This window comes from Haemorhous mexicanus, chromosome 1 (assembly GCF_027477595.1).
Source record: "Haemorhous mexicanus isolate bHaeMex1 chromosome 1, bHaeMex1.pri, whole genome shotgun sequence".
Lineage (NCBI taxonomy): Eukaryota > Metazoa > Chordata > Aves > Passeriformes > Fringillidae > Haemorhous > Haemorhous mexicanus.
Window position 1 is genome coordinate 66,904,690 of NC_082341.1, and position 13,081 is coordinate 66,917,770.

Below are 13,081 nucleotides of genomic sequence, written 5' to 3' on the forward strand. Positions count from 1 at the left end.
CAAAACATCTGCTGGCCCTAGTTGAGCAAAATTGATGGAGGCAGGGTTTCATCCCATCCCAAGGTGGAGCTGGAAAGGTTAAGGACACTGTTCATTCTCCAAACCAAGGAGTGTGTAGAGGTGATGTGTTTTGTGGTGACACTGTCATCCCTTGATTGCTCCACTGACCTTTTGCCATAGCAAATTATCAGATAAAGCAAACTCATGCTGCTAGCTATGAAATGCAAAACAGCCATCAACTATCAAAACAATAGTAATAGCATCATGATGCGAGACATGCCTTTTTCTGTGATGAATGATGATGCCAGTCATGGAAATTCCTCATACAAAGAGGTAAATGCAAACCATGCTCTGAAATGAGGATCCCTGTCCTACTGAAAGACAGAGTTAGATGTCTAAAGAGATCTTGGTATTGGGGTGATTTTTTGAAAGCACACAAATGTTGCTGTCAATGAGAGTTTGTCAACTAATGCAATGTTCCAAAGTTCATAGGCATGGATGTACTTTTTGAGACCCCAACACACATTAAATAAATAAACAAACAAATAAATAAATATGTGTGTGGATCTCTTTCAGCGGCTTCCCTGAGGCTGGAAAGCTGGTGGAAGAGGCAGCCTTCTCGGAGTTTTGTAACTACAAAGCCACCTTTCCTTTCAGCAGAGCAGAGCCCACCAGGACATTGATCACAGAAAAGAGGGCTGATAAGGGCCATGAACACCCATCTTCCATCAGCACCCATGAACAGAATCAGACCAGGTCAGCTCAGAATATTTATTCCCAGCAGTTGAGCCCAAATGTGTAGTGGTAGCTCAGTTTCAGCTCGTCACCCATAAATAATCACCTGCTTTTCCTGTCTTCCTCCTGATGCTAAGGGCAATTTCAATAGCTCCCTTGGGGTTTCTGCAAATGAATAGCTAAACTAAAAGGGAAAAACTGCCAACCTCCCTAGGTACCATTGCAGCTAAAATTGTGGCTCAGCCCTTTGCAGTTTTTCTCTGTCACCCCCATTCATGTATCTAGTGCTGTCACATCATCCCTAATCCATGATTTAGATGAACTTGTTTACCACAATCCCATTTTCCGTGTGATTTATCCCCAGCACCCTGCATATGAAGAGGCAAGCTCCATGCCCACCCGCGCCTGCATGCTGCCGTCAGGGATGAGCTCTTGCTTTAGGCGCTCGCTTTGCTCTCATTAGTGGACGCTAACAATAAGCGTGAGAATTGCAGACGTCAAACGTAATTAGGAAGAAATTATTTCACGTTACCCAACAAAATGAGGTCTTTGAATAAAGCCTAATCCTGCTGTCTGCCCATTCTTTTTATCCCTAAATGACTCGGAGACAGGGAGGGCGCAAAATGCCCTCCACAGCACCGGATGGGGAGCAACCACAAGGAGATTCAGCCATGCTCAACGGGATCCATCATGCTGCCATCCACTGGCTGAATGAACCCTTCCCTAGTGGGACTGCAGCACTGCTTAAAGAATTAACCATTTCAAAAAGCTGGATCTCTTCACAGCCTATATTTTAGTAAATAAAAATGATTGCTTCAAACTATTCAGTCCCCTCAGACCTCTGAAGGAACTGCTGTGCATTTCAATGACTGTGCAAGCCTTGCAGACTGACCCTTCCTCAGTACCGGTAGTATTTGTCACCTTCATGGTGGTGCTGACAATCCAATCCTCTTCCCAAACTGTCCAATTTTTCTACTCTTCTTTCTAGTATCTGATATGAACGAGACCAAAAAACTCGCAGCAGCCTCATGACATTTTAAAAAACAATGACAATTTTTTATACTTGTGGGAATTCACCAACTTCATTCGATCACAGGATTTCTGTTTCTAAGCAGCATACAGCTGAGGAATACGTGGTATTGACCAGGGAATGTGTAGATTACCTTTCTCAACAAGATAGTAGGTGACCACCATCTGTCAAACCTGCCATTCCATAATGTTTAATGACTTCTCATGCTGTGTTTCTCAGTCACAGACATCCCAATACTATTTCCAAAACATCAATGGGACTATAAAAACACATCTAGCAGGTGTGCATGTCCAGATCTCAAGCGTACTTATTTACAGCCATATGCACACAGTCTCTGTGATCTACTGCCTCATGATCCTTGCAATATACTATTTATATTGCTTCAGATCACGATTTTCCACTTGCTGGTGTAGGGACAGTGCCCCATAAGGTATTGTAGTGAATAAATCTAGGCCTACACAAAAAACAATGCAGAGCATTACTGTATATCTGGCAGAGGCTTTAAAGCCAGCAGAACATATATATAGTGACACACAGAGGATTTGAACACACAGTCAAACAATCAGAGCATCTCTCCAAGTCAGGAAAGAGGCAATAGTAGTTTGTTACTTTCTTCTTCATTTGTTTCTCATTTTACTAGTTAGTTTATGTGCAGAAGGGTACTCCCCCACCTCATCTCTGCTTTCAAACTGGGCATGATAAATATGACCCCTACACCTAATAGCTTTTGGCAGCGACACAGCACAAACTCTTATTGGATTGCAAGATCTGGTGTGCCTGTGGCACCTTCCAGTGAAGGGCAGCAGTCCCCTGACAAGCACTACTGCCAGTGAGCGGCCTTTATGTGTCTCCTCTGCCTCCAGATCTGCAGACAGTGGGTAGGAGTGTTCTGATCAGACACACATTATGCTGACCAGTAATAATACTGTGAATACCAAGAAGTTCCCTTGACATTGATTATTATCAACATGATGATAGCTCACTGGATTACCAGACATTTTGTGCTATTAGATCATCCAGTTCCAGCAGGTGGGAAAAGCCAGGATGGAAACAATCAGGGGAAACAAATAAATACACCATGTTTTCAAAAAGCAGTGGACTAAAACCTCAGCTTTAATATTCATGTATCTAATTGCTAATGAGCACCTTCACCAGAGCTGGTGGGTTTATGAGACTCAAAAATACCTGAATGCTTTAGAAAGCCCTCCTTGTAGGATGTGTGGCAGATCAGTTGGTCTAAAGACACATTTTCTCAGAGTATGGGGGAAGATTTTGTGAAAGACACACAAAGAAACCAGATCTTCCCATTCCAAGAAAGTGCAAAGTCTGGTGTTTGTAACATTGATTACAGAGATGCTGTGACAGGAGCCCCGTAAAGGGCTCTTGTGTTTGCTACATGTGTTGACTGAGAAAGTCTGTGGGGTCTCTTATGACCACCATTATGATTCTGTGGTGAAGGAGAAGGGCAAGGACTAGCACTGAAGCACCTGTCTCAGAACCATGGGACATTTCTGCAGTCTCTGGGAGATGTGCAGTTCTACTGTCCATCACCCAACAGCGCTGGCCCTCCTTCTTACCAGGGCTTCCTGACAGGCATTTATCATTGCCCCAGGACAACCTCCAAGACCACTGTCACAGCCTGGATATAACCCAATCCTCTTACCCTGACAGCCACTGAAAGCTAAATCCAAATCTTCCTGGCTGCTTTTCCAGCTGGAATAACAGGGAACCTGTGTTTCCCAGCAGGTCCAACACAGCCATTAAGACAGGCAGAACAGAGATATCTGTCTTTTCCTTCCCTCTCCCTGTTAACTTTCCGAGCGCTGTTTCTCCTCCTGTGTTCTCCTTTCTGTCTTACAGTCACACCATGCACACTTTTGAGCAGCTGTGAAGCTGCACAGGCACCAGAGGGATAAAATAGAGGAGAAGTTTGGGAGAAGCTGAACAGAAAAAAAAAAAAAAGAAAGGAACACCATGCTTACTTAAAGATTTACTTAGCACAGAAGGTTTGCATTTCAGAGTAGAAGATAATGGAGTTGTAAGGGTTTTTAGCAGCCAAGAACATGGCCTACAGCATCCATTTCCTATCCCCATGCCACGTGTGGTTTTGAGCTGAGAGTTCTGCATCTTAATTCACTATTTTTGCTCCTTGTTTCATAGGAGATGTCACATTTTGGAGCAATCCATTCTGGTTTGGTTAGAGGAAGAGGTCTTCTAATTAATCCCTGTAATCAATTGCCATAATTGCTAGGTAAGGACTCCTCAGAAATGGTTTATGGTGCACCGGCCTGTTCATGTGGCTGGAATTCATATGATGTGGAATCTCCTGCCTTTGCTAGGACACATTTTGCCACCTCAGGCAAGAAACTCTATTTTTGCTGGGGTCTGCATGTGCTGAGCCATGATACAGGGTACAGACCAGGGAAGCACAGCATTGATGTGAAGTGCTTTATGACAGGCACAAAGAATTTCTCTCCTGGCTCAGAGAGCACCAAGGTGTGTAGTGGGCCAGGTCCTGCTATAAGATACAGTCCCTGCAGCCTCACCCTTACAGCTGCTCTGGTGTAAGTCAAGGCACTATTCTCCCAGCATGGGAAACAGTGAATTCTGCTCTGGAGTCTCTCTTCCTGTTGGCTGATGTAACAGTGAAGTCATAACAATTTTCTGGGAATAACAGGAGGTTCAGAGGTTCCAAGCTACATTTAAACAGGATCTGAACAGACCTTTCTGAGCCAAACTGATCCCCAGTGCAACTCTAATAAGGCTGGAGGAACTGCACCTGGGATGATTTTGGTCCCACACAATATGTCAGTGGCCAATCTCAATATGCCTGGATAGAGGCATCTTTGAAAAAGACATTCTCTTTATAGTACTAAATTCTGATCTGCCAAATGTGGCAGCCAATGAGCTCTTCCAAACTAAATACTGTGAGGATTATGCATAAATACTGAAGTATCCTAATCAGCCTCTTGGTGAAAATTAATTGATCTATTACAGACAATAACTATATGCTGAAGTTTTTATCCTGCATTTTTTACTTCTGTAAGTAGCATATGTGATTTGATTGGCTGGATATTTTAAACCCTAGGGGACCATTGGTGGAGCAGTACAAATCCCTCTGAAATCCAAAATTGCCAGCTGCAATTATAGTCTGCATCTAGCATCTTCTCTAAGGACTATAAATGCTTCACTACTTCAATTTTGCTTGGCATTTGCATCACTGTGTGACAATTACCAGGAAACAGCAAAGGATGGATTCAGTAATAAAGTCTGGACAGTAAGGAAATACTGTCCAAATTGAAATATTCTCTCTATTTTAATCTCATATTCATCAGTTTGTGCACATGGATATATCACATTTAGATACAGAGCACTGGTAAGACAAGCACCTTTCCTTTTTGCTGCTGAAATGCCTGTGGCTTCTTACATATTAGATTTAAACAAAATAGTTTTCTCCTCATATTTCTTGATTTTTTTCAACTGCTCAAAAGGATGAGATACTAAGTTGTAAATAGTAGTAATTAAAAGGTCAGACTGGCAACTATATCACTCTAGTTAAGGCTTGTGAAATTTTACCATTTTCAGTGATGTTACACTGACACAGCAGGGATGAAACAGCAGTTTCATTCAGCTCAGCTCTTTTTTGAACTCATATGTACACAGTTTTAGTTATTTGAATGATTTGTGATTGCCCCTAAGTCCTACCTCTATTAGCAGACAAGATCAGGCATTATAGCTCAAACTATTAAACTCAGATTAGCAGAGATACAATTGGGGAAACAAAAAACAACATTATGAGAATATGGGGCTTATACAGGAAGTGCTTTGCATATGGCCAAATTAGTTTCCCTTGTTAAAAAGGCATTTGCTGAAAAAATACCGTTTAGCAAGGAGAAAAGCTGGATTTGGATAGGTGAAAAATAAAATACTTATAATGAAAAAGATCTGGTGCACAGTGAGCTGTGCAGAATCAGTGTTTGTAAATGACACTACTTTCCTTCATCAGCCATAGCTGGAAAACTTCAGAAAGACCTAAGTAATTTAGGCAAACAGGCAAGATAGTGGAAATGCTGTTCAATATCATTGCAAGGTCAAGCAGTGAGAGACAAAAATTTAAATTCTTCAGATGCTTCAAAAGGGTTCAAATTTAATCATATAAGCACTGGGACCTTGCTATCCTGTGCTGTTCTTTGGGACCCAGAGCTCCGGTGTAGCTACAGTCTAACAGGGTTGGAATAAAGCTGAATAAAGACTGAACTGAAAAATCACAGTACCAGCAACAGTGCAGCACCATCTTACATATTTTGGGCATGTTTGCTGACGCCCCTCAACAAGGATACTGAAAAATTAGACAGGTTTTGGAGTAGGCTGAACATGATCCAGCACAAAAACTTTCAAAGACAGTTTGGAAAGGTGGGGTTAGTTTATTCCAAGAAGGTGATAAACAAGGCCATGAAAGAAAAGTAAATAAAATGCTGAAAGTGGTGTTTACCAGGAGCTCCTATTCTTCCTGTCCCCACAACATAGTAGCAGTGTTTCTCCTTTATCCACCCACCCCCAAAATAAAAAAATGAAAATGTGCAAGAAAATTCCCAATAACTGTTTGGTCATCTCCTTGTGGTTTTCTCACTGGAGAGCAACTAGCAGCATTCACCAGCTCTGCATACTACCAAGCTGACAATGTAAGAGGATTCAATTGATTACAGAAATCATGGCATGCACATAGAAGGTTCTTAGACAGTTCCGTCTGACCTCAGTTTAGTAATTCTTGTCAGAAATCCTCCACATTTAATGGCCACCCTTTTACACCCTATTCAATACAGAAAACCAGAACAGCTGGTGAGTAACACTGTTATGAAGAAGAAAGTGTCTAGACAGGGTAAATCTGTCCAACCTGACCCAATGAAGGCAATTACTGAAGGACTTAAACTAGTTTGCACCAGGAAAAGTCTCAGCTATTCACAGGTGATGCTGTCAGAAGAGAATGTTACACCTGTGATTTTTGGCCAAACTAATAGCTTACAAAAAGGCATCTACAGCCACAGTCTGACATGTTATCAAAGCTGAACATTTTCCAAAGATGTGCCAACAAGAACCAAATTCATGTAGCTCATGCTGATACTTAACTAAAGTTCCCATAGCATATGCCAGGAAAATGAAATGGGGAGTTATATGGGAAGCTTTATTGGACCAGAAATAAAGTATAGAGCCATTTTTTTTTTCTCTCCGTGGCTTTTCCTCTTAAACATTATAACCAAACAGATCTCAAATGTTTAAAGACTAAAAAACTACATCCCACCATATATTTCCAAAAGCAAGAGTTAAAAAAATGTTTGTCTCTTACCTTGTTAGCTTTGTCCCAATCTGCTGCCTAAGTTCAAGCCTCTCTTCATCAGTCTGCATGGGAAGGATGTTCTTTTCCTCCAGCTCTCGCTTTGAAGGCCTGTTGCTTAGTTTGATTGCTAAAGAGTCCTTCCTGCAGAGTTTCCTTGCCAGGGGGCCTGTGGGAGAGAGGAGAGGTTCTGCCAAAAGAGGTGTCATCATTTCACTACAGCATGCACCTGGCAAAGAAGTACTAGCCAAGGGAGGATATGAGGCTCCTTTACACTGGCATGGACTATGGGAAAAGGGGTGTCATTAACTTCATGTGCTCAATTAACCTCAATTCCTATCATTATAAGGAAAAGCCGGAATTGGTAGGTTTAGAGGAAAAAGAAATCAATATATGGCTCCATAGAGGGGAATGGAGAAGAAGGGCTCGTTTCAGAACTGCTAGTAGCATCTGTAGCTTTCTCTAGCACAGTATTTCCAAATAATGGAATGAAAAATTCAACCTCAGAATCTGGGCAGGCAGCAGAGCATTAGCATGTGAAAAGAAAGGGGTATCTGAATGTCCCTTGCAATGTAATATCAAGACATCCAAGCCAGCACTAGAAGGAATCAGAAGCAGAAGAAATCTCTATGCACATTAACTGACTGCTTCCAGGGCAGCGACAGTGGCAAAGACACTAAAAACCAGTGGCCTTTTTTGGCTCAAATTTGCTTTCTTAGGCTTGTGTCCAAAGCAGTTTGAGCAAGAAGACAGACACAGAGAGACACGAACACATGAGAGTTTGTCAGGAGAGTGTGAGATAGTGCAGTTCTGTTCTGTTTTTAGTATAAGAGCAAACACTGCTTAATTTCACCTGCAGGGTAAGGTGGGGTGATGAGGAGATGAAATAATCATGGTTTAGAATCTACTTTCTGTGTGTTTTAAAAGGGGTGTTGTTTGATTGTACTGCCTCCAGTTTTCAGAAGAAAAGAAAGGCAAGGGCCTGGAACTTCAATGTTTAAGATGACAAGCAGTTGTCATACATGAAGTACTGTATCTTTTCTTCATGGGACAGTCCTATGATGCCACACTGAGGCAGGAATTGGGTTTCCTTCCAGAGGTCAGGAAGGCCACAGCTCCTTTCCCAGTCTGTAATTGCAATATGGTGTCCTGGATTGGCTATATGGTGCTTGTATCCCCAGTCTGTTCTGTTTGGCTGGATAATAAGATTTGCACCTTTAAGACTTGTTCCAAGAGCAAAGAGGGGAGAGAAGAAGTGCAGAGTTCGCTGGGGGAGGGGCCACTTGAATTTTTCTAGAGGAAATCCCTTTAGAGGTTTTTCTCCCAAAACTGCCCTAAACCAGGACATATAGTTATCAATTAACCTCTTCTTATCTGAGCCCAGTCCTCTGATTGTGACCTCTTTCAAAGCATGTGCACATTTATGATTCCAAAATGATTTACTATTGACTGTATATAAAAGCTCTGATTCTCTACATGTGGCACTTATTTCATCCTCCTGAAGCAATGATTGAGATGATCTTGACTTAAGCCAAAGGCAGGGCTTCTCTTCACAAAGGGCATTTGGGAAAGTGAATCCAAAAGCCAATTTGTAACTGAACCAATGTAAGCCCAAACCTGTCATTTGAGTTTAGTCTGAGCACTATCCACACAGGGATTCATGAATATTAGTGAAATCTCTATAAATTCATACTGTTTGTTATTTTGGATTAACAGCTCCATGTAGTCAAGCCCTGAGAGATGAAAAAGCCACACCCCAGAAAGAAAATACACAGGCCTTGTGTTTCCTCTGTGTATTGCAAGTTCAGGGTAAAAATTAAATAAGTGAGAAAGAAAAAATGGAATGAGTCTTACTTGTAAATAATGAGTTATCCTCCTCTTCATCTTCCTCTTCTTCCTCTTCCTGCCTTGGATAAAGGCAGGAAGAATCTTCATAGTCAGTTTCATGAGGCACATTTTCTTTATTGTCATCGCATTCGATCACAACAGTTGGCACTTGTCTCATGTCTGGAAGGCCTGAAGGTCCTGCTTTTGCAACACTGTCACTTGTGTGTAAACCAGAGCTGTTGGGAAAGAAAAGCAAATAAATAAACTAAAGGAAACAGCTCAATGAAGGGCAGAGTTGCTTCTCTTGCTGTATATAGGAAAGTAGTGGTCTTTCATCCCTTTTTGAGAAGAAATGAGAACAGAAAGATTTTCAAGACCAGCAAGACATCTAAGGGGTTTAAACAGAGTACTTATTAGTTTTAGGGTACAACACTTAAAAAAGGAGAGTTAGGACAGCATGCAAGCAGAAATACTGTCAGCCAGGATGAAGCACTAAAGATCTGTGGCAAATACTGAGTGACCAGCCGCTACTCAGAGCGGTAAGCACAGCTTCAGCCTGGGGTCTGTGTGACCTTTCCACTGGTGTGCAGGCAGCAAGGAGAAAATGTCTCACCTGAGTGGACCAGGTGGAGTAAGAGTGGGAGGAAGGAAGGATGGACTGTAGGGGATAAGAAGATAGGCAGAGGGAAAACCAGTGGCTTGCACGAGTGATGAGTGACTTGAGGGGATGGCAAGTGCACAACTCTCTGACGTGCAGGGGAGCGAGCACGTGAAACTGGGCTTGGAGAAAAGAGACTTTGGGAGCAGGTGAGAGTAACCAGGGAAGAAGCTAAAACCTGGGGGGTTTGTTTGCTAATGGCACAGTTATATATTGGGGGGTGGACACGATGATATCCCTTGTCCTGCCCCAGCTTTTTATCCAGCCAGGTGCTGAAGATCAATCAGAATTGGCGTTAACATCATAGTCCTTTTGTCACGGGTGCGATTGATTATTTTCAGCATCTTATGAGATTAAGACCTGTGGTGAGGACTGCTACTATCTTATCCTGTTTATGTGTTGAATTCAAAGCCCTTTACCAAATAACATATCAAGTAGGGAAACGGGAACATGAGGAGGTGAAGATCAAAGTCAAACAAAAAGTGAAAGGAAAAGCCAGGAACAGAAGCATGCTTCCCAAACAGTTTTTATCAAAATAGCTCATGTTGCTTTTCCAGTATGAAATCAGAATGAGAGACTGGCAGGCAAAAATGGTGGCAGCTCAGGATTATTTGTGAGATAGCAGAAACTTCCCTCTCTCTGAAGTCCTGGCTGATGCAACAGCTCTATGAAAAACAGGCAACATTTGCCTGTGGGACACCCTCTCTATGTCAAACTCCCATTTCACTTTTCAGAAGAACAAAAGCTGTGAAAGCAGATGTGCTGGCCAAGTTGACCTTGAGGCACATAAACTTGGATCTGACAAGTATTGAGTGCCATCAATTCCCTTGAATATTTTAGCCTGAATACCAGAGGTGTTCTGCATCTTGAATAAAATGTATTCTTCTCTTGAAAAGATTTTCTACAGAAATCTACTGAATCTACTATCTCCAACTAGAAACATTTTTCTTTCTTCTAACCCAAAAGTTAGAATGGACTCTTAAATGGCTTCGAGATAACATTCCAGAGAGTCTTTTAAAAATGTAGTTCTAGGGATATAATGCTACTCCAAATATGCTTAGGGATTAAAGAGAAGAAAAGGCTTCAGATCCTGTGAACAAACCATACCATGCTGTTATCATCATCTTCTGCTTCAAAGAAATAATTTTTTTTTTAATTCCAACATGTATTATTGCAGACTAACCAATAATGAGATGCAGAGCTTTACTAGATGCCTTGAAGAGAGAAACTCAATTTTCTTAGTGATAGCCTGTGTTTTGTATCAAGAAGTAAGAGAGAATTATGGAAAACTGGCTTGCAAATTTTTGTATCAGACTTCAATGATTTTGACACAAAAAAAACTTTATCCCAAATGCAGCTTTAGAATTCATCAACTGAATTCTCATAATGACACATCAACACACTACAGTCTTTAAAAAGTTTGAACTAACTTTTAATTTACTGAAATGCTTTCAGAAGTTTTATATTAGTGAACTTCATTAAATCTGTTTTCTCTGTAAGCTAATTTTTGAGTAAGTCTTTTAAAGAGGAAAGGAAGGAAATTCAAAAGCCTGGAATCAAATTTCTGAGAAAAACCATTATATTGTGAAATTCTGTTAACATTGCTAAAAAAACACCCAAAACCTTCCAATTGCACCACACAACCACTGGATCATTAATTTAATTTTAAAACAATACATACACAGAGAGTAAGTACAAATGAAAGGAGCGAGAAGTAGTTCAACATCCAGGACTATTTGGTGCTTCCCTGTTCTGTGAAGGATGGATGTAGCTTAGGGAGGCATCCTTATGGGTGTGTCCCCTTATGGGTAGCAGATATCAAAGTGATCCATCAATTTAGGTTATTGAGCAGATATAGGATGGCAACAAGATTTACAAGTTACCACAGAGGATTTTTATTTGAACTAGTGATCTAGAAATAGGCAGCTTCTCATCTCATTGTAAGCTTTCTGAATCATCCGCTTTCTTGATAATACTACTTTCTATTTTAAGCCCCTCATTTTTCCTAGTGTTTTGTGTTGTTCTTGATTAAAATCAGCCCTTTCCACAGCAATTTGACTAAGTCAGCTGTCTAAGCAAAGTGCTTATGAAAGGCAGTACTGCAGTATACTTAAAAAGGACAAATCAAGGTCACTGGATATGTCCATTGTGTATAAATGACTCCGGGTCATTAGCAAAGCTCCCACATGGTCAGGTGACTACACCACAAAATTTTTTAGCTTTATTCACCAAAAAGCACACTATTGTTTCAAAAAGCCCATTTTAAACCAGTTTTGTGTTTTGCAACAAAATCAAAGAAAAAGCTCCAGTTAAGCAAGTACTTGTTTTAAGAAGATCTTTATGCATGGATGTGAACAATTTGTAGCTCCCCAGTACAAGAACTTGCAATTACTGCTGCATCATCTGTACATGATCAAAACAGAAAAAAAGTGACACCACTATAGCTTACAATGGTTCTAGTGAGAAAATACTTCAATGAGAAATCACAATTTAAGCATATGAGTGACTCATGGTAGAGACAAAATTAAAAAAAAGAAAAAAGTGAAATACTTCCTGTAAAATCTAGTGGGAAAAACCTGCACACTTCTTGTCTGTCATGCCAGACCCTTTGATTTTGGAATAGAGGATTACATTTTTATCAGAATGTTTTCAGATCCACAGTACTTTTATGTACTTACCAGTTAAAACAAAAGGTCTGAAAAAACTTCAAACCACTGTATATACGTTTCTACTACAGCAATGTGTGTGAGAAACAGAGAGAAGGCAGAGCTATAAATATTAAGTATTTATATCCTTAGGCAATGCTAAAATTTAGACAAGATGCAATTCTTTTGACAAGTTTTATGGAAGATAAATGTTTTCTGACTCAAATATGTTTTGTAAGATTTACAAGACACTGGTGGTGATGTCTAATGCATTTCATTTCATAAATCTACAGTCTGAACTGAGCTGGGTGTCCCAGAGGAACTGGTCTCACACACAGTCATTTTGGACACAGTGATTTTTCAGTGCTCTGCCACAGAGGCAATTCTAGCCTGGAGTGAGATATTGCCACTTAACAGCTCTTTAGTACGTACATGGAACAAGCTGAGGCCTGGATTCATCTGTGCCTGCTCCTGTACATGACCCACAGAGTAAATGAAATTAATTGTCACCTTTCCAGACAGGCTGAGAGTTATACAGGCAAGGCAGAAAACCAGGCTGTTTCAGATGAAGAAACTGCCTCACTAAGTCAAAATTAAAGACACATTTCGGTGTCACTAGAGAGTCTCTAAGGCTTCCTTAGCCACTGTTTGTGATGCACAGCCTTTGAGGCATGGCCCTTCTTCTCAAATTCATTTTGGTTAGGAGGATGAAATCTGTGTATTTTGGTGGCAGGGCTTACCAGATTTTCATCAACTCCTAAAATGCAATGGTAAAAAATGATGTCCAAATCTAGAGTTTTGCCTATGCTTGACAAACACCCTTTGGACTGAAGGGGAAAGTAATTTGCAGTAAG

General features: G+C 40.9%; 1 protein-coding gene across 2 annotated transcripts in view; it reads right to left on the reverse strand.

Moving 5' to 3' along the window:
* Nucleotides 1-13,081, reverse strand: part of PHACTR1 (phosphatase and actin regulator 1) — a 143,221-nt gene that overhangs the window by 41,342 nt on the left and 88,798 nt on the right. For both annotated transcript variants that reach the window (XM_059852248.1, XM_059852238.1), the window contains 2 exons: nucleotides 8,952-9,160; nucleotides 7,110-7,266 (listed from right to left, as the gene is read on the reverse strand). In XM_059852248.1, the coding sequence (XP_059708231.1) occupies nucleotides 7,110-7,266; nucleotides 8,952-9,160 (366 nt within the window). The remainder of the gene's footprint in view (nucleotides 1-7,109; nucleotides 7,267-8,951; nucleotides 9,161-13,081) is intronic.